This window comes from Charadrius vociferus, unplaced genomic scaffold, assembly GCF_000708025.1.
Source record: "Charadrius vociferus isolate BGI_N301 unplaced genomic scaffold, ASM70802v2 scaffold650, whole genome shotgun sequence".
NCBI lineage: Eukaryota > Metazoa > Chordata > Aves > Charadriiformes > Charadriidae > Charadrius > Charadrius vociferus.
The window spans coordinates 771,680-794,521 of record NW_009646736.1 but is presented as its reverse complement, the minus strand read 5'-3'; the positions used below and the strand labels follow the sequence as shown (position 1 = coordinate 794,521).

Sequence of the window (22,842 nt, the reverse complement as noted above, 5' to 3'; positions counted from 1 at the left end):
GGCTTCAGGAAGAAGAAATAAGGGAGAATTATGAGCACAACAGAGAGCTAACAGTTGCGTGTGTTGTCACTTTCTCTTGTGCCACTTTATAGGTGGGTAAGGGTACAGAAGAAATAGGGCATAATGTTCTATAGAATACAGTCAGACAGGAATTCCAGCTGGCAATCACTAGAGCAAAAGGGGACATTTGCCTCATGTCAAATCATTGTTTAAATCCCCACCATACATAGCTATGGAATAATGGGGTCACTTATTTTCCACTACTTCAGTAAGATACTGCAGCAAGCTAATGATTTTACAAGACAGAAGGTTTAAAGCATCGATTTGCTGCAAATTGCTCAATCCATAACTAATGAGCAGCTCTACAGGTTTTCAGTAAATCAATCCCACTAGAATTTACAGTTTGCATAAGCTCCTATTACTCAACCTGTGGACGCAGAATGACTTTTTTTTTTTTTTTTTTTTGTAATCTTCAGCAGCCCCTTGCTGTTGCTGGTTTTTTAAACTCTCTTAAGTTTCTATGTGTGGGTTGGATAAAATCCCTATCTTGAGGGTTCTGACAGCATGCCTGAAAAATACACTGTCCACTTCTACACAGGCACACATGCATCCTGTGTCAAGTCACGTCCTAGATATTCCCTTGTAGGAGACAGTTAACATCCAAGAAGGCAGGACAAGACAACAAATGGAATTCAGTCTCTGTCACCTGTAGCACTAAAACTCTGTCCCAATTTGAAGCTGGATTATATTTTACACCTGTAAGAGTGTGAAGTCAAATGGGAACTGTTATTTGGACCCACACAGTAATTTTTCATAACAAGCTGAAATCTCTTCTGTATGAAAAAAATAGCAAAGGCAAAAACCCTCTATGGATTGAGTGACAGGACTTTTGTCACATATCTGTAGTACAGAAACAGGAAATGGAGAACTACGCTTGCTAACAGATCAAGTTCTAGATTACTTTATTACTGGTGATGCCAGTATGTTTGTACCATGTTTTCTCCTGGCTTTGTAAGAAAAGGGTCAGTTCTACCATTATCAATTCGTACAACAAGATCATTTTAGGCAAAACAGTTACAGGCAAGCAGAAGTTCAAATCCTGTCAATGAATTCATAGATTCTGAAAAAGCATTGTATTGGTTGTTACAAAAGAGCAATGTGGCTGAAGGGCTGTTAGTACGGGAGTGTTGAATCATCCCACTCCAACTGCTCTTGCCTGGTAGCATTCTGTTTGTCTCCCTTTTGGACCATCACTTCCTCTTCCTCCTCCTCCTCCTCCTCCTCCTCTTCACTTTCATCTGATTCAGCACTGGTTGTATCTTCCTCTTCATCTTCTAGGTCTTCTTCCTCACTCTCCTCTTCTGCCTGATGAGGCTTTTCATATTTCTACAGTACATTTAAAGAAATGAAAGAGAGAGAGTAGAAGAAAAATGCCTTCTTGCTAGCCAGTGGCTGTGAGAACGTGAGCATTTATTCCAAGTTTAGAAATGCTAACATGCTGGGAAAATCTGCTTTCCATTGTTATGTGACTATTAGGCATCAAATACAATACAATTCACTAGCAAATATTCAAAAACTACTCTAACAAGAATGGAATGTCAATAAGCAATATCTTGTTAGTCAAGATGCCAAAATTTAACCCTTCAATGTCCGTTTCTTTAAACTACTGATCATTTCACCTTCTTTTAGTGTATTAGTGCTTGCATTAAAAATTTAAAAAAAAAGTAACTAGATCGTCTTGGGTACCTAGAGTGCAAATATGGATGGAGAGGAAGTGGTGGTGGTGTACCCAAGAATCCTCCACCATCCTATTTAGCAAATATATATGACAAGAACTATTAAGAAGTGCTCAATTATATATTATCCTGGTGTGTGGAGCTGAAAACTGAGATGGGGTCCTGAGTGTACATGCATATAACTGTTCGGCAAAGCCTAAACAAGTGTACTCTCAAAGAGGATCAAAACTCCCTGCTGAGTAAGCTACCAGCCCAGACAGGAACTCCTGGTAGTATCATGATATAATACTATGCCTCCGTTATGTACCTCCATGGGGTTGACGGTAATAGTCAGAGCAGAATCATCCCAATCCATTTCATTTTCTTTACTTCCTTCATTGTCTCCAGAGCTGTGCCGATGAGCTGTCCGAATTCGGTAGACCCCCAAGGTTATGATGAAAATGAGTATGCTCACGCAGATTATGATAACAATAGTAGCCACACTTGGAACAACTGTAACAAAAGGTGGAAAAGGGAATAGGCTTATATTTGTGGAACAAATTGCCTGCAAAACACTCAACACATTGTTTTTTGCCCTCAGTACTACTTCATTTGGAGAACCAGCAGAACCATATGCCATCTACCTGGGACTACAGAAAGTGTTGACAAGTGCCCACCTACTAAGGCAGAGCATACACGAATGGCGTTTACAGATACTTTATAATGACCATTATAAATCATAACTAAAAAGTGAGTATGCCTACCATTTATTCTTTGATCCACTTTATTACAGAAGTAGTCAATCAGTGCAAAATCAGTTACTTTCAGAACAAATGTTTTTGCAATAAGGTTCAGTTATCTTACCTGCGTGTTGTCTCCCGATTACAGCTAAGGCGTTAACCTCACTTGTGAGAAAAAATATATCTCAAAGCTTATATTTTCAAAGGTTTCAAACACTTGTACTGTGATTTCAATCTCAATCTCCACGAAATAAAACAATACACTGACACTCTGTTTGCCTGTGTTACAACCTTCCTGGGAAACCCTTGAAGATTCAAGACATTTTTCCTCACTGTTCTGTTGATCTCTGAGAAGCCTCTGCCCTCCACCTAGTCACAGGAAGAAATCTCTCTCAACTACTCGTATATTATCAGGTCCATAATTAGGTTAGTGGAGAAGTGCTGCCACTTTCTATGTACCTTTGCTACCTAGGTACTGCAGTTCCAGGAGCTGCAGTACTTCTGTACCCCGTTTTATTGCCTTGCCCTGCCTGTAAGAATGGAACTCTGAAATCAGAACAATAATAAAGTGAAAAGAAAGAACTAGTTTGCAAAACTTCATGTTGTAAAAATTCAATTTCAAGTGTACAGAAAAATACAGTAATTTTCTAAGCATAATTGTATATAACTGTGTATATCTACTTAATACTACCTACACTTTACATCAGCTTTACTTCTTTACATACGTATCATTCAGCTAAAAGGATTTCAGAATTCAGCATTTAAACAGATATCTTTGTCCTGGGTTTAACTTCATTGAAAAGGCTTCAGATGACTTGAGATTTTAACTCTTATAGTCCAAACATTCAATTTAAATTCTATATTTAATATATACTAATGCCCCCTGTACATGGCTAAGTGGACCTATCTTCTCTCCAGAGAGCTCCAGACTGAGGCCTAGACAGCAGCTAACAGAACAACTGCAGCAATTATATATTTAAAAAATTAATACAAACATCTCTTCCTTTTGCTTAGAAAGGAGTGGGCAGAAATTAATATGCCACAGAAACACAGATGTACAAAGACAATGTGAGCATAAATATTATCCTTCATACTATTCAATACTAACCACAAGACATTTTCTTAATTATGTGGGTCAGAGTACATAATCTTTAATGAAGACTTTAAAACAGGACACCAGTTTGTAATGACAAAGTACCTCCTTGGAAAGAAAGAAGAGAATTCAATGTTACCTTCTTTCATACCTGTGCAATGATCTCTGTGAGGTTTTGCAACCTGTGACTATGGACTTCAGGGCTTTATTTGTTGGCCAAGCTGAATCGCAAGGGAAATGCCGACATACCAGAATCATTAGGAGCAGTCTCTGTACAGTTCTCACATACCTGAGTTGTGAACAGCACTTATGCTTCCCTCTGGGTGGTGGACAGATTGGAGAAATTGCGGTTGTACTATCATATGATTTACATGGTCCATGAAGTCAGAGTTGGAGCTGTGTAGAATATTAACCTGGCACAGGAGAAAAATAAGAGACCAGATACTACAGTGTGCCCTATATTCCAAGCCTGCTGGCTCCATACATTGCACTGAACCATGAAGTTCATCAGCAGATAGGAACACTATTATATAGATCTTAAAGGCCAAATTAACTTTTTTTATGCTAGTGAAAAATACACAGGTTAATGTATTTCTCATTTCTAGCACTAAAAATGCATTCTAACATTTCTAGCTGTAGACTGTCAAGTGGCACAGAATTGGATTTTTTTGATTTACCTGCCCAGATAAGCAGTGACTCTTCTTTCTCTGCACTGATCAGCTTTTAGGTGTTCCCTGACAGGTAGTGGGAGATTTGTCACTCTGAATATTGACAGAGAATGTATCAAACTCGTTGACATTAAACCCAAAACAGTAAGAGGTTTCAGTTTTTTCTGTGTCCCTACTTTCAGAGTGAATTTCTTTGAAGATACGACCAGTTCTCTGCCCTACCAATAATTATGTTATATGAAAAATCCTGCAGTCATTGTCAGGGTTGCAGAATGCTAAGGTGAAAAGAATTTTCAGTACAACATAAACGTGTAAAAACTTTCAGAACCAACTACTAAATTTTGAGCCTGTTACTAAGAAGGTCCTGCCCTTTTCCTGTGGTTACTTGGTACCTGGCTTCTAGGCTGATCCTTCAGCACTAATTCTCAGTCCTTGAGCCATTGTGCTGCACTGCACTTAGTAACAGCACACATAAGCTCAAGAGAGCTATCTAAATATTCTTGTGCAGACTGACCGTGTCTGAGCAGTGGATCCAAGAGAATGTGACAGATGAAGTCCATCCTGTGTGTTCATTACCTGTATACTGACTTTCCTCCTCAAATCTGAAATCAAGTAAAGTACCAGGAATGACCTCCATCTGATGAAGAACTAATGACAAAACTTATTGTAAGGAGGTAGTGCTTGGAAAAACTGAAAAGGTGAATGCTGCAGCAAAGAAAAGTATGTCACGTTAAGTTAAAAATAACTAATCTAAGGAAAACAATGAGGCTGTAATGATTTACTTTCAAGCAGGTGTATAGATCTTCACAAAGACCTGTAGGAAATTTTACATCATGGAAAAACAATGATGATGATCTTAGCCTCCATTCTGTTTGAACAGGAGTAATTCCCTGTGTTGACGGAGTTCAAGAGAAGGGTCATCTCCTTACATATGCAGCAGAATAGACAGTCCCACACAGAGGAATGCCCACAGGAAAAGTCAACTTCCTATTTTTTAGTGAACTTAGAATTTTTCCTCTATTTGATTATAGTTACTAGAACCTATCAATCATTTTACCTATTTTAAAGAAAACTCACTGTTGCTGAAGATAAGGCTAGCGCTCAGCCTCAGTGCTGGAAAACTTGACGCAATGATTGCTTACCTCCAAGTTAAATTCATTGCTGGTGTAACGTCCATTTAGCTCTGAGCACTTGACTCTGAATTTTCTGTCAAAGGTGGCAGAAGTGTACCAGTTACGATATCGAATCTGCCGAAGAACCTGTTCATAGCTGTGCATGCTGTCCACACCTGGAATAGTGGTAGAGTAGTTATGATCTCGAGGAGTTATTATGTAACAAATGCTCTGTGCAGTACAGGAGAAATCAAATATTCACAGATAATACAAAATTAGGCAGAATGATCTGAAAATGGCAGTGCGTCAAACATTCCCTGATAAAGCCTCTGGCTGATACTCAATTATGTGAGAATAGTTTTTGGAAATCATTGTAGGTCCTTAAGGGAAAGGAACACATACAACAGCAAAGATTTACAAGAAATTATTTAGTAATCGAAAAAAAGGCAAATGAGTTACCAACACCATACAGGAGCACTGAGGAATCCCCTCATTCCCATGTTCCACTGTGATGGTCAACAAGAACCCCCACATTTAAAGAAAGCAGTGTTGCTATCTATCTTCCTTATTTGGGGAGCAGCGGGAGGGATGCTGAGATCAAGACAAAGTGGTGCTATATTCCAAAAGATAAACACAGCCCATCCAGAGATCAAGAAGTGACTACGCTTTTTGAGACACAGTCTCTCCTGGAATATTTTATGGGTAGTACATCACAGATTTCTGGCTAACTTAATTAGTCCTTCCATTCCAATAATGTAATTGTTGGTGAGAAGAAATAATCATAGAATCATAGAATGGTTTAGGTTGGAAAGGACCTTAAAGACCATCAAGTTCCAACCCCCCTGCCATGGGCAGGGACACCTCCCACTAGACCAGGTTGCCCAAGGCCACGTCCAGCCTGGCCTTGAACACCTCCAGGGATGGGGCCTCAACAACCTCTCTGGGCAACCTGTGTCAGTACCTCACCACCCTCAAAGTGAAAAACTTCCTCCTAATGTTTAATCTAAACCTGCCCTCTTCCAGTTTATAGCCATTCCCCCTCGTCCTGTCACTACACGCCCTAGTAAAAAGTCCCTCCCCAGCTCTCCTGTAGGCCCCCTGTAGGTACTGGAAGGCTGCATAATAAGGAAATAAGGAAAAGCAAAGTCCATGAGCATACCATAGATGGAATATCCTGCTGTGGAATTTGTGGCATCTAGATGTTTTCCTTGAAGCTCCACATGATCTAGTTCTAAACACTCTTGTTCAGGATCTAGTTCTGCGCCAATGACCAAAATATCACAGAAATCTAAGTTGTGGAGCATTTCCTCTAATACCGCTGGCTTATTGCCTGTGAATACATGACATATACCATGAAAAAAAGAAGAAAGAAACGAAGATAAATGATCACAGAACAGCTCAGTCATTTGATGTGCTTTGCATCAGGGCTTTCAATTTTTGCAAAGACGGCTGAATTGTTTTTGCCAATATTAAATACAACACACTTGAAGCGAATCAAAAGAGAAGTGTCTTGCCTTATGCTATGATGATGAAGGCCTACAAATACCTAGTGAGATAGATGATAGATAGAAAATACGTTGCTCTGTAATAAAAGGCATTCCAGAACAGTACTGGAAGTAGAAAACCAAAATTTGATCCTGGAAATAAACTCATGTAAACAATTCTGTTTTTCAATACTGTATTGACACCAGGTTGGTATCACACATTCATTCTTTTCTCAAGGAAAACTGAACTGGAAAAATACATGTCAAATATATCTATGCTCGGCTGATTCTCTCAGTCACTCTATGGCTCATAAACAATTTGCATTACAAAGAACACGGCCATCTATCCAAGAACATGGTATTACCATAAATGGCAAGACACTGTGCTGTGTGACTCGGAGAAATTGAGATGTAAACTGACTATCCTTCAGTACATACAGTCAAAAATAAAAATTCTGTCACTGGAAAAAGAGTAGCATATTGGTTCAATATTTAATTCTCTGGTCAACTTTGCACAGTGTCTGGCAAGACTGCTTAACCAGCTCCCTGAGGGTACCGCAGGCACAGAGACCGCAATCTTGGACCTTAGTGCAAATTTCATTTTAGAGGGTGTATCGGGAAGGAAGGCATAGACAGAAAAAACTTATGCCCTAGATTCCCAACTCCCAGTACAGTGAATTTGGATAGCTGAACTCTAGGTACAAGTTTAACTTATCAAAAAATGCAGACCCAACTCAAATTTGCAGGATAGGCAAATCTGAATATTGCTATGGCTGATGAGTTGGACTACTTCATGGGAAGCTGTAAGAGACAGACAAGAGCTGGGTTGCAGAGCGAGGGAAAAGCCTGAACTGGTTAGCTTTGCTGCTCTGGCTGTCAGTGGGCAAACAGGGGAGGTAGGGGAAGCAATTTTAGCTATCGGTGGGATCCCACTGATTTCTCTACTGAGGCAGGACAAGCAGCAACACATTGGCCTTCTGGGGGCAGGTAACTAAGGTCTCAGAGCCATAGTCAGGCTGCTGATCTGTTTTTGATGAGAGACAGACCTAACTGGTCCTGTGACTGGGGAATACTGGGCGAGTACATCAGCCTCCTCAGCCCTGGCATCTCTGCTACAGTCATGATGATCATGTTATGTAAATTCCCAATAAGGAAAAAAATAGTTATTGGTAGATACAGGTCAAGATTTACGGCTGCCTCTGCCTTTTTCAGATAATGTTAATTAAAGAGTAGTTTAAGAAATGCTGCTATGTTCCTTTTCAAGGTGAGACTCAGGCTTTTTAGGTTACAAGGTGCTACAACAGTAACTGTGCCAATAATTGTACTGGGAAAAATAGGGATAGATGAAATTTATGAACTAAACTGAAGGACAGTAGTTCCTAATTTACTGAACAGTTTTGAAGATGTCATAACATTTAGGGACATGGACAGTTATACATGCATTGTGTCTTAAGTGATGGATAATGATCACTCTTTTGTATGCAAGCATTCATTTTTTTACGTACTGTAATTGTATGCAGTCGATATTATGATATGATACACTTTCCAGCCTTCAGAGGACAAATGCATATAAGCAGCATTATTACAGAGCATGGCTTCAGGGAATCCATGCCCCTAAACTTGCACATCATTAGTGAGTTTATCTTTTCAAGAGATGTACATCTAGTTACTGCTTATTCTAGTCCAACAAATATTCTTTAAAATGATTCCTCAGATTACTAGGCTTTCATTTACCTTGCACACAAATATCCCAAAGGAAGATTCTTTTATAGACAATTATTTTAAAACTTGTTTATATTTTTGAACATTCACCTAGTGTCAAATAATAATACACAGTGCTCAGTATTAGAATAAACAATCATCCTTGAAAAAATCTTTGAGAATTATTATATTTACATTATACAGGTGGGAAACTGAGGCCCAAGATTACTTTCTCAAGTATCACCCACAAGTCAGTAGCAGAGCTGGAAACATAAGAACAGACTAAAACTCCAACTATTAGTCAATTACCGCTTTCCACTTTATCAGTACAACTAATAAAATTCTCTTACAAATAGATTGTAATGAAAATATGTTATTCAATGGTATATGTAAAGAAGAATGGAAAGGAATGATTCTGAAGTAGGCAAGATGTTAAATGGAAAAGCTGCTTTTTTGAAGCACATACTCATCTATCACTAGTTAACACATTTTTCAATGTGTTTAACTGAATGTCTTCATTACAGCATTATTGCTGCCTAACTTTGCCTAAATTAATCTGAGTGAAGTGACTTCCTGTGTGCTACTTGTTACACTATCCTTTAAAAAAATGTGAAGGGTTGTGTTACAGGGTAAATAATAATATTTAAAAGAAATGCACAAACCTCTGTCATGTTCTTTTGAGTCCACCGGATGCTCCATTTTGGTGACTGTGCTGACAATCCTGATGTCAGGTAACAAAATAACACCTCTTTCAAATTGTGCAGCTGGTCTAGCAAAGTGGTCCATCCCACTTATTGTAATCTTGGGCTCATTGGCCTGAAACACCATTACATACGCATCTATATCTGGGATACTAATGCAGACATCTTCACCAAAACATCTGAAAAATATATTATTCATTAACTGCATGTAACACATTGCACATCAGAGGTGTGTGGCACTCGCACTGCCCAAACCCCATCTGATGGCTCTCATCCTTTTGTATTGTCTCAGATCAGTCTATTCCATACTTTTGATGCTGATGTAAGAACATGCAGGTGTACGACCATATACATGGGCCAGCAGTGACAGTAACAGCTCTGGTCCTCTCATCCCCTGCCATACTCGCAGCTACTGAAATTACGTAGGGACAGCCTAGCAAAGAGATTCATGACAAGCTCAGTCTTCAGTAAGGTCCCTATGAGAATAATATTTTGATGTTTAACTGACAGTTAATAAAGCAGTGAACAGTTAAAAAAAATCAAGTTAATTAGATGATAACAACTAATTGTAGTAAACCTAACATTAAATTCTCAAAGTGATACCTAATGAACATAATACGGTTATCTTGTCATGTGCAAATAAAAGGGCCTAATTATCCCTTTCAATTGGACCCATCATGAACTCATTCTGCCACCCCCCAGTATTTACTGGGGACAAAAGGGGCCTGTATTAGCATTTTCGTCTGAATCAGCACTGTTCTTTGGAAGTGGATCTCCCAACAAACTCTGCCTTACTGTATCTTGGCACAAGGCTTGAGCTAGCCTTGGTGTGTGCAAACTGGACCGCTTCCAGAAGATGCTCTCCAAACAGTATGGTCTGCCCACAGCACTAGACTAAACCTAGTACGTAGGAAGAATAGTGCAGTAGAGGAGAGTTCATGGAACTGATGTTTATTTTCACTCTAAAGATCTGCTTTCACTGCACCACACAACTTGCTGTAACAGAGACATACCCCAGGGGAGCTCAGGAGTGGTAAAAGGCTCTTTGGTTATGTAGAACTGTAAACATTATTGTGCAGGTTCTGTCACTATTGTTGCATGAAAATGGAAGGACACAAATTTCTGTTTAACACTCAGCACCAGTACTTTGGTGATAACAGCCATGTAAGGATACACACAGGTAAAGGCTATTTCAAGCATAGCTACAAATACCGTTCTTGCAGATGTTGTCTTTTGGATGTAATAGGACTGCTTTAAAAAGCCAAGGCTCTAGCTATCTCAGGAGAAACTGTAACATTTTAAAATTAAGAGTAAAATAGGAGTGCAATAAATGCAAGTACTGTTCAGTCTGGATTGTATGCTCCGAACTGTAAACAGAATGCAAGAAAAGTTTCTTAAAAGGACAATATCAAAAGAAAGCCACTATGTAAATCAGCATAAAAGTAAATAAAATTCATTCTTTATGCTCAATAACATAAAAGTATGATTTAGCGATGTAATTTAGCCAAAATTATTCTTCTCACATGTCCAAAGAAAAAAGTAATTAATTAAAAATATTCCTAATCTAATCAGTTCAGCTGAAGTACAACTTACTGGACTTTAGATGAGACTTTGAGACGTCGTACGCCTGCAGTAGGAAACTGTCTAGAGTTGATGTATGAGACCTTTCGGAGAGCTTGATTTATATTCTCAATGTCATCTCCTTCCATGACAAGGACTGACTGGGAAGGGTTGAAGTGATACTAGGGGAAATGCATATAATTAGTATTTAAGATACAAGGTACAGAGTACAAAATAAAACATTTTCAAGGAATGTTGCACAGACTTAAGTTTAAAATCTAATGATTTAAGAAAAAAAATATTCTTGTTTGTTAGCTATTGTTGGCTGAATCCACATGGTCCCTAAAACATGTACTTGTATCAGTCATCTAATTCCTAGCTGAATAACTACTGTTACAATTAATTTTATAGTGAACTCATCCTGATTTGCTGTACTTTGCCCAGCCTTTTCAACTTTGCTGATACTATTTCTGCAGCTGTAAAATTCAAAACCTTAACTTACTGTCACCATTATTATTACTGTGTAATTTTTTTTGGTTAAACACATCCCCCATATAAAAATATTGGCTTAAACCAGAGTAGCGTGCAGAGCATATTTTTCCTGCTTTCTGTTTGGTTTTACCCTGGGCTATCTTTCTGAGATACATTTCAACATGAATGAACAAAACAATTATAACATTTCCTTCCTACATCTTCATTAATGTCAGACACAATAAAGGGTATTCTCCTGTCTCTGTCTCATGATCAATAAGGGCGTCATGATTTAAGATGGAGCTGCTACTTGCACAAAGCCAGCTGCTCATTTGAGCCAACAAACCGTGCACAGTCACCGGCTATTCTTGTAGCCCCGATCTTTCTCTAGTACGTTGCACTGAACAGAAAACAGTCTTGCTGACCAAGAAACTTTGCTACTATATCCACATAGCACGTGATTGATTTTATCTTCATCATAATTCATCCTGATGCCATTTTTTTGGTGTGGTAATTGGTTCAGCAAACCATCTGCATCGCAAAGAAAACCAGATTAAGCCCCTTGATTTGGTACCCTACTGTTGTCAGCACAAAACACTAAGAAATGCACCCTCCTCTCACACGCAGTCCCCAAAGCTAGATATTGATTATATGAACATGTTCTATTATACACAGACAATGGTTGTCTACACTTCCTTACAATGAGAAAGGTTAAAAAGCAAAAGAGCAAATAGACTGTGAAGAGCAGAATGAAGCACCAGGTTCTCTGTTGAACAGAACATGACGGACTGGGTTTAAAGCTTGTGCAAGAAGGTCATAACACACTGGAGGGTATTTTTTAACAAAGAGGAGGACTAACATGAGTCACAGCCTGCATACACTTCTTTCTCCTTTATATAAGCTAGCAGTAGTAGAGAATAAAATTAGCAAAAGGAGACTCTAGCTAGTTAATAGCTCAGCTGCCAGAACAGCTGGAATGCTGCCAAAGGGACTGGAGAAAGCCCTAGTCTGAGCCATTTTTGTCTTTCTCATTAAAAAAGGCTAAAAATAGCGACAGTTTAGACAGTGTTTCTGAGACTTGTCACAGATATCTCAAAATTAGGCTGCAGACACAAAAAAGACAACACTACTGTCAGAAACTGTATTACAACTGCATTGCTCTTTCTTAGGTGGCTAAAGGGTGAAGCGTCATGAGTCCAAAGTGCCCAGCAGAAACACCTTCCACCATCAGTTTGCCTACACTGAACCTGCTAAGCGCCATGTAAATAGCCACCCAGAAGCTACCATCTGTGCAACTGTCACACGTGCTATTCTGAGATCAGGTATGTTTATTTTTGACACCGGAAACACTTTCTCTTTATTAATCTTCTGTTCAAGGTCAGGTGCCAACTGTTCCGCTTTCATCTGAGCTTCTTTCTGTCAGCGCCAATAAGAAACCCCACCACAATCTCTGACTGCTCTTTTCATTTTTGCCTCCTGCTGTTGCGCTGACTGTTGAGCTGGCTGAGGAAGTAAAAATGAAAGCAGTAACTTTAAAAAAACACTATGCCTCACCTGTATTTCAGAAAATGAAAATGTTTTGAAGTCTGGTGAAAGAAAGAAAAGGAGGAAAACAATCCCTCATCTTCATTTTCCCCACTGCACTGCTAGCACAGTTAAATAGCCACGCTGGAGCAACAGTATAACAGAGATTTTTCCAAGTCCATGAAAAAGCAGACTACTAAAATATTATCAAATTTCAGGTTGTGACAATAGGGAAGGAAATATTATGCTATTAACCACCATGGACCATGTGCACACTGCTTTAATTCATTCAAAATCCGAACGAAGAACTTACTGGTAGGCATATACACCCATGTTCCGGAAAATCCTACATGCTCTTTGTATGCATTGTCTTTTGAAAATAGCTTTTACACATAAGTGTGTCATGTTGCTGAGAGAGGCAATGATGTGAAATTCTTAATGATGTCCTGGTATGATGAAGGAAAAAAAATAATCTTTGGGGTGTTTTGCTCATATGTAAAAGCTAGAACTATCAAAATTCCTGCTTAACTTGGCACTTTCCATTTTCATTTTTACCATTGTTTTCAGAAAGATATCAGTTATACTGCACCACTGTAACTTATCACCTAGACAAACATTTGAGTGAATTTCAGATCGGTCTCCTATCTTGTAAAATGAAAAGGTTTAGCTAATAAAATGTAGTACCTGGCACTGCCACTGCATGCTCTAGATCAAGTGTTAGAGCACCATCCTCCTCCCCACTGAAAAACCACCTGGGCAGTTTCACAGGATGCATAGTCTGCGGCGAAAGTATCTTCCCCGTTTGAATTTGAAGCTCAGCTCTTTTGGAAGACGGCATTGTGAATTTGTGTGCTAGGAAATAGCTTCACAGTGTGTTTACATATTAGGCAGAAGAACACCTGTCATCTAATAACGGTATCAGTAAAGGAAAGCTGACAATGCATCTCATGTAAGTATTACAGAAGTTATAGTCATGATCCTACATATGTATCTAAAAGAACAGAATTTGTCTTAACAAATGCAAAGCCATCTAGCCACTATGTCAACTGAAACAGGATTTCGCTTCGTTGCTCTCCAATCTTAGAAAAAGTGCTACAATATCAGTAAAGATAGTCATATGGATAATGATATGCAAATGTAAAATTTTAGTTTCTTGACTTCAGGTTTTTTTACTGTCCAGTTTTCATGTCCCATACCATTTTCCTCTTGGAACACACTTTGAATTTTCAATATTATTGCATTGGGACTTTCGGAGTTGCCTCTAGGTGACAGATATTCCACTTATGTTCTCCAGTGCTTTAAAGCTACTTCAGATCAAAATTCAGTAATTCTTTGGAATCATGTCTATTTCTGTAAAACTACCAAAAATAAGCATAAGAACATGACCTGGCAATTCTTATGGACTCTGAAATACCTTACTTTCTCAGCATCTAGCTTTGCGATAATGGAAACATTTTTCTTTGCAGTGTCACAGCTCTTCTACTGTTCCACTTTTTCTTTGCATGACTTTATGGGAAATTACATTGCTTCGAGGAGTACATTTGTACTGTGTGTACTCTACCTTGGGCTCTCCACTTCATAAATCAGCTCTAAATTTTTATCAAAGATTATGTCAGTTCATCCCTCACCTTTATTCCTTGGCCAAGACTCTCAAGAGAATTAATATCCAGACCTTCCTTGCAGGCCTGCAAACAGGAAATCACTTTCTGGCTCTCAATTTTGCCTGGCCGGATAGTAAGACTGGCCAAGCTGCCATGGAAATACTGAGCAAATCTGGGCTTGGTGACTTCACCTCCTGGAAGAAAGAGAATACAAAATGATTATTGATACCAATACACAAACCACACATCTAATAATTCACTTCATGTTTTAACATATTTAAAGAATTTATATCCATTTTAACCAAGTATATTTGAGATCCCATTTATTGTGATAAGTGGAATTGCTTTGTGGGTTGTTGGGTGGTACCTAGCAGCAGTTTGATTGTCAGTGTTTTTCCAGTATTGTATGCAGGTGTTTATAAAGTTGTGATAACATATTCTGAGATGAAACACAGCTTCCCAAATCTATGTCCAAGGAAGCACAGCATTTTCAAAAATGAATTGATGACATTATTGGAGTGATCAAACATGAATTCCAAAAAACATTTAAGGTCTGATGTTTATTTATACAGAAACTGTATTTTCAAGTTTTCTATTACAAGATCACTTACACAGCCTTTGCCTTTCTCCTCCAAAAAGCATACCACCTGAAGTTCTTAGATGTGCTAAGAATCACGGCTCTGTGTAAGCAAACTGCCACACTCTCTACACATGGCTGTCTCTAAGGATATGGTGCACATTCACAGCAGTGACTGCAGGCCAAAGCACAGCCCCGTGCTGAAAGAAAGGCTTGTGGTTCTTCCCTTACCCAAAGTAGCTCATTTGGTGCCAGATGAGGTCCCGTCACTGTATGTTGCATTAGGCCCTCTAGCTACGCTCTATTCAGTTTCACTCTAGGCAGCTTCAAAGGAAGACTGATCTTTAGGAGTTGTCAATAAAATGTGATTACATACTGCCCGCACCAGTGATCATCGCATCTAAATTACTCTTGGGATATTTAGTGATTTACTCATCCTCTTCTAGGTGAATTTTTAGAGCTTGTCTTTGCTGCAAGTGTTAGCTGTATCACTGCATGTGAATTAGTACCTACCTTCAGCCTGAGAGGACTAAGAGAGCCACGCAACAGTGAAGCCGTGCAGACTAATTGGATTAGCAGTTGATAAGCTGTTGTAATTGGTAGATAACTCATCTCTACAGTGTTTGTAGCTTTAGTGTCAAACAATTTATTTCTGCCAGGCAAGCCAGCTCAAGCTTGAACTTTAACTTGAAGATTTGTGTACGGATTGGGGTTAGGACAGGGATGAAGTGGCAAATTTTCTTTTGGCTGATGTTGTTACCTAAAAGCCTGAAAAACATCACTTTAATCTGTGCCGTATAAGCACTATGAAGAAGTCTTGAGCTATTTTATATAGTGAAGAAAATACACACTGGTGTGCTGAGAGAAAAGAAGGTGCCTAAGCAGGCTGTTTCTTTACAGAAATAGTCAGGTTTTGTTCATTTTTTGTTAACATTGCAGCACAAACTGCCTCTCTTTTTACCCCAAAGATCCTCAAGGAGAGATTATTCTTGTCTACTTTCATTTGTTTGTCTGTTATACAGAAAACTTTCTCTGGGCACAATTTTTTTGAGGTTTCATAGAAACTTTCATGTATGCAACAGATAAAGTGCAGAATTAGTTTGTACTGTAATTTCAACCTTTCTGAGACTTACCAAGGCAACTATTTGGTGCATTATGGGCACCTTGGCTTTTCAGCAAAAATGTTGTTATATTTATCTGTTTACATTGTCATTAAAAGTACATGTTGGGAATAATACAGCAGCAATGTGTCTGGATAGAAAAAGGTTAAGCCAAATTTAAAAAAAACATAATGCAAACCTCTCCCTAAAAAGAAGACGAAGAGAGACAACCAGGTAAGAACTTACAGAAGGGAATCACATGGTGCTTTGAAGCTTCAAATTCTCATGTCGCTAACAGAATTCCGAAGACAGCAAATTCAAAGGCTAAAACACCAACACTAATCCCAGAGCTTTGAGATTTAGAAACCTACAGTAAGTCTGCCAGTAGATCTTAATAGTTCTGAGGAGATGCAAAATAAGAAGCAGCCCCAGATAACCTAATGTATTTAAATGTGAAACTAGCTCATTAAAATGTATATAGGACTAGACAAGAAGCTAGAACAAAGAATTCAGTGCTGTGGTATGCCTGGCAGAAACAAGCAGGATAAACCAGTTGAAGTAAAGCTATAGAGCAACATGACTGGTGCTTACATACATGAATAGGAATTTCAGGTTTGGATTTTTTTTTTTATTAGTTGTTCTTTCACTTTGGACTAGTTCTTCTCTGGTGTCATTGACAAAGCACTTACAATTACATTGCTAGGTCATTTACAATGATACAGTCATATGCGCCCAACCACTAACCCAAAAGTATGGAAGAGAATATGAGCGTTTCCAGGAATAAGCTTTTAAAATGCTCTGCAAATACAGGCACTACAAAACACTGAGTATCTGAAGAACTTACCCTGTTCACAAGGCTAAGGTTGGGTTTTGTGCAGATGTATAGACTGATTTTGGACTGTAAAGGAGGTGATGTAATCTTTGTTATGGAGAGGCTATCAAACGCTATGTGAAAAAACCAAGTATTTCAAGAAAACGTGAGTGAAAAATAGCCAGGACTAGCTAGTCTCATATTGCGTCACTAGAGAAAATCTGCAAAACTATGCCCATGGTTATGCCAGGGTGATTCAGGCTGGGACAATTGCACTAGAACAAGTGACAGCAGAGTCTGCAGGGACACTGAGGGATGATACAGTCTGTCCCCTAGCCCCAAGACAAGAACATCTCTACTTAATCCATTCTTGAGAATTGCCTGAGCTGTTCTAAGCTCCTGTGAAGACAGTGGCTCCCCAAGCAATCCACTCCAATGAGCCAGTGCATCCTTAGAGTCGCAAGTTTATTCCTCATAGGGAATGCGAGCTGTCAAAACATGGCCACACTTTCCCTTTTCCTTTGTCAGGCTAAACAAGGCCTTTTCTTTACACCTTCTACCTAACATTGTAAATTATGATTATCCCTGTTGCTTTTCTTGGAACGCCTGCTATTATCTGAAGTACTAACCATAACCTAGCGTACTTCTCAACTTTATATGCGTTTTACATAGGACATGTCTGTTAATCCAGGACAGTGTGAATACTAGCTTCTCCACATGAAAAAAACATGAGCACTTAAAGAATACTATCTCGTACTTTATTAGAAAAGATAGACTGCTAAATAAGCCTTCCATAAGCATCTTTTACCAGAGTTAAAGACAAAATTATATACCTGCCAATTTTATCCTCGAAGGTGAACAAAAGTCATTATATCTGACTCTTATCACAGCTGCTTGTAATTGCAGCATGTTGACATTTTGATATTCTTCTAACTCAGCATTTCAGAATCTTCTCATCTTAGTGGGGTATGTTAGCTTGCGGATGTTTTTAGATTGCCAGTAATTATTAGATTGCAAATGGACAAAATCCAATGCAATAAAATCAGGATGCGAAACCCAAACCCCTCGCTATAATTGAAGGAATGGCTTAAAGCCAACCTGCTACAGTCCTATATTCTAGCTTTGAAAAAAGGGATTACTGGGAATATAGTATTTCACTCTCAAAAAACGTAAGAAGAAAAAAAGGTCAGAATAAATTGAAAATCCTCGGCAATTGGATGTTTTACTCCTGTCTGTATCAGTGTTTTATTCATGCTTGGTTCTACTATAGTAGTATGTTTGAATGCTGTCTTTCCTTCTGCTTCTGCAATCTAATATTCTTCAAGTATTTGACCTCAGCTTCTCAGTGGGTGCAAATTCAGCCCAAGATGGCCAATCTCCAAGTCCTAGTCACTCCAAAATTCTTCGCTCCCAAGATTAGATGAGTATAAATATATTTAATCCAGCATGAAAATGGTAATTCTGTAGCATATTAAAGCACAGTGTGTAATTGTAGCTAATGCTGATAGTAACATTTTTAGACTATTATCCAAATTCTTCTAAATACTGATCTTTTCAAATAGAGATCCTTTGACCCTGAGCACTATACAAGTCATGCCTGTGCAGCTCCACATGCAGCTGATGGGCAGCTCAGAGCCACTGGCTTCATTGGGCAGGAGGAATGCCCAGTTCCATTGGCTGAATTGGACTCATCACCAAAATTACCACCTGCTAAGAAATAACTGAGGAAAAGGCATAAGCCCCTCCCGACACCTCTTACTACTTTAACACTTTGAACTCAACTCTTGGTTCTGACACCAAACTGAGCCTAAGCAACAATATTTTTGAAACAATGAAGACCTAAATAGATTACACAAGCCTTTGGAGCAACAATTCAGAGACCAAAGTGAAGCTCCAGTGATGATGATCTTGAGGTAATCCAAGCGTCCTAAAATTTTTTCTACTTCCCAATGTTGTGGTGTGTGAAAAATAAAGTGTTTTGTAACACAGCCTCTGCCAGTTTCTATCCAGAGGTCAGGCCACCCAGCTAACCTCGACTGCAAGCAAGTTTTGTGGGATTTTTTGCTGTCAGGGTCTTTATGCCCTTTCTTGTACAGCTCAGATACAGCTCACCTCCCCAGTGATGTTAGAGCATCAAGACCTGAGAGAATAAGAAAACCTACTCCTCAACTTGTTACATGTGTTTCACTCAGCTCTATGTTTATCGATTACTACAGATTAATATGCTGTGAGTGCTAATTCTTGGGGGATAGTCAAGTACTTAAGACATAGCTGAATGATGCAACCAACACAGGAAAACAGAACCTTCCCTGCTGTCAGTCAGAGAATTAGGTTGATGTCTGCAACACAAAAAAGACTGAAACAGCACTATAGAACAACATCACTTATTCTAATTACAGACCCTTGCATGACAAATTTTTGAAGCTACTGTTTTTTTCCCATGCTTAATTTAAATGTTGTGGTCACCATTACAGTTGTGAGACAACACAAGCCACAGTATTATTCAGACATCAATGATAAAATTACATATTACTTTTTCCACCTGACCCAGCATGCGCATCCACTCCCAAAGTCCAGCAGATACAGGAGGATGGATGTTGGTGTTTTGGCATTAATTCAGTCCTCATAATGGGAAGATGGTGTCAACAGACCGCGGGAGGCATCCAGAGGAACTGTCGACGTACATAAGTATTCACTATAATGCTGCTTACTGCTTAGTCATTGTCAAAGTAGTATGCATCACATGTCTCACTTGCTAAAATAATAACTATTTTCTGGACTGGGATGCTTCTTTTTCTGTGCTGGTTCTGATCTCTTCTGCCTGAAACTCTATGAATGCAGAGCAAGTAGGACAGCTCCCACTAGAACTTTACCCAGGGTCACCTTGATAACTCTTTCTGAGTTACTTTCCTTTTCTGTTAAGCGTGGAATGGTGGTGGATGTGAACAAGTACAGCACGCACACACTGACACCAAAACATACAGAAGAAGAAGGGTCCTGCTCTGGCCTGCTGGGCTTCCCACCACATCAAACCATTATAGCAGACATTTGGGTTATGGTTTTGAGAAAGAGACAGCTGAGACAAAATAGGCACAGAGCTCGGAACGAGCTGCAAAAATAAAATGCATGCTGCTACTGGAATTATCTAGATAACTAGAATTATCTGGGTCTACTAATATCCCATGACATTAGTTGCAGTCTAGGGGTAGGGTTAGGCAGGGGCACCTTCTACACTCGGGTCTGGGGGTTCCCTCCCCACAAGAACTTTAGAACCCTGTGACTACTTCTGAGTGTTACTTCTCTCCTGGGCTGTCCGCAGCTGGTACCTGTGCTCACTTGCACCAAGCCCAGCACCACAGTACGCTGCAGCAGGGAGCACACCTCAGGGGAGGACTCACACACCAGAAAAGACAGTATGCTGCACCACACAGCAGCCCTCAGTGGGGAGCGATGGAAGCAAGACTTTACAATATCACTGTCTGACATATTCCTAAACAGTCACAAGCACAGTTGCAATTGCTACCTGAAATTTCAAACACAACAGATCAAATGTAGAATTAACCTACCTAATTTTAGATGCGTATGTTACAGATGCCTGTCCTATTTGTGGGCAGATCAGTCAGGATGACTCCCTTATACAAGTGGAAGAAAGCAAATGCTTCTAGTATACATGTCACCTTGTCATAAACAGCTAGAATCTCTCAGATGAACAAAAATTTAGGGGGGTGGTGTTAAGGACTGACATCTAGTAAACACCTTCTGATCCCAGCCATGAGGGGGTTCTGTTAGATATATCATTGAAGAGTCCAGGGGAAACTGAAGATTCTCATGGTTCAGACTTCATGGTGTTAAGGCACATTCATTAATGAAGCAGAGCCTATTTCCATGACACCGTTTTGTTTTGGCTTTTTTTTTTGTTTGTTTGTTTAAATTCACATTGCACTGATATAAAGTGTGACAGAATTTGATTACCATTGAATTTTACAGTTGTATTGTTTTGACTTCAGAGACATAAAGTGCTGTTTGCATTCACTTACCAATCTCCAAAGAACAATCATGCCTTTTTGTCAAAACAAGTGACTTGATTGAGCTCACAGATCTTCTTTTAGGCCTTATGCCCTACCCTAACAATGAACAAGTAATTATCAGGGCAGTCTAAGCACAATGAGGTTTTCACTGGAAATGATGAATCAAGAGAATTTCCAACTGAGATGTGGTTCTTTTAAGACATTATAGACTCTGGTTATACTGAGCCAGATAAGGAATGATTCAGGGTCCCAACATAAAGATTGAAGTGAATCTGGAAGCAGCTGCAAGACATTCTGGCTCTGAAGTCCTCAGGTCCAAGCCCCATAATTTATCCCATCTCTTTATTACAGCAGTTTAGGGAGCTGGGTTTAATTCCCCGACAAGTAGATTGGCTGTTAAACAGGATGAAACCTAGCACAGATTTCAGGAGAAGTCCCAATTAAAGAATTGAGTTTTGATACTCCCAGAGCCTCCTAGCACAAAGAAGTATTAGAGTTTTTTTTATATCATTCAGACAAAAATTACTCAGAAAATTACTCATCAAACATGACACTATTTAAGTCTGTCCCTGCTCTTGGCAGATATCATAACCTGATGACCTCACACAGACAGCTTTAGGCTTTAAAGCATTATCTGAAATAAGACAAGTACAGAGAACGCTAAGGGCTACCCGCTCTTAAGTGCATATATGCTAATCTAGCTCTGTACAATAGATCCATAGATCAAAAGCGTGATATAACTTACGCTATTTAAGAGAATTTTTCTCAAGCTAAGAAAAACACTCTATAATCTCTCACAATTAAGCCAATATATTTTTGTTATTTCTAGGGGAACGGTAGGAAATTATGACAATCACAATAAAATGTTGCAATCTTGTATATCTTAGAGTAGATCACAGTCCAAGTGACGTTAATGCTGCCCAAAAAATTATACCCCTATTCTCCAAATAACATTCCTGGGCTGGTGCATAGTCCCCAGCGTAGAAATTCAGTTAAATAAGGGACATATATACCCTATGCTGAATCAGTGACAGATATTAATGCAGATTCAGCTCTCCAAGAAAACACCCTCCTAAACTAACCTTCCACATATGCTTGTATTTCTGCTACAGCTAAAATTCCAGCAAAGGTCTGGGAAGTGCATTGAAATCCACTCCCTCTTGTTTTTGATAAGAAGAAGGGCCATATAGAGAGAACACTGCTGTACTAACAGAAGCATCAGGATATAGATATTCAGCATCACTTATGTTGAAATCTACCTGGGTGGTCTCGCATTAATTTGTTTGCTTATATCACTCCACTGAGGTGTCAGGTTGGTGCAAGTTATGTCAGCCCCCAAGGCACGATACACTGGTGTTAGTATGCACAGTAGGGGGTAACCTTGAGCTGTTCAATTTCTTAATTTCTGGGGGAAGCCGAAGATTGAGTGATAGCGGCTGCTGCTCCACTGTCCACAGTGTATTTGGCTCTCAGTGATCTGATCCCTCTCCAACTTTTAACCCTTGCCATTCTTCTTGCCTCAAATAGTAAGTCAGTACTCTGACTGCAACTTTGTGATTGATATGTCAGCAGAGTGCTGCCATATAAGGTTAATGAGGTTATTCTACAGAAGGACTCTATAAAAAGAAAAAGGTCTCCAGCCTAGGTTAAGCAAAGATGAAAATGACAGGAGAATACAAAAGAAAAACAGAATATAACCCAGAAATTACTTAGAAAACAGGAATTACAATCGTTTTCTGCTATATTTATGACAACAAAGTTTGCCTGTTGACAGGCTTCTCCTACAGACTGTCCCCTGCGCACTGTGGCCAGCACAATTAGACTGTGAAGCTCCAGCACTCTAGAATGGGTGGCATTATCAGAAATAATGAATTACAGTCACAGTAAGCTACAATATAACCTTGTGACAAGTCATTAACTTGTGTCAATGCTTTCCTGACAGAACTTTGGGAACGC

General features: G+C 39.2%; 1 protein-coding gene across 1 annotated transcript in view; it reads right to left on the bottom strand.

Moving 5' to 3' along the window:
* Positions 1 to 1,173: 1,173 nt before the first annotated feature.
* CLSTN2 (calsyntenin 2) overlaps positions 1,174 to 22,842 on the bottom strand; it is a 380,503-nt gene continuing 358,834 nt past the window's right edge. Inside the window, exons 11-18 of the mRNA XM_009890154.1 lie at positions 14,398 to 14,564; positions 10,808 to 10,956; positions 9,176 to 9,393; positions 6,488 to 6,658; positions 5,359 to 5,504; positions 3,838 to 3,961; positions 2,044 to 2,228; positions 1,174 to 1,386 (exon numbers count right to left, since the gene is read on the bottom strand). Of these exons, the coding sequence (XP_009888456.1) occupies positions 1,174 to 1,386; positions 2,044 to 2,228; positions 3,838 to 3,961; positions 5,359 to 5,504; positions 6,488 to 6,658; positions 9,176 to 9,393; positions 10,808 to 10,956; positions 14,398 to 14,564 (1,373 nt within the window). The remainder of the gene's footprint in view (positions 1,387 to 2,043; positions 2,229 to 3,837; positions 3,962 to 5,358; positions 5,505 to 6,487; positions 6,659 to 9,175; positions 9,394 to 10,807; positions 10,957 to 14,397; positions 14,565 to 22,842) is intronic.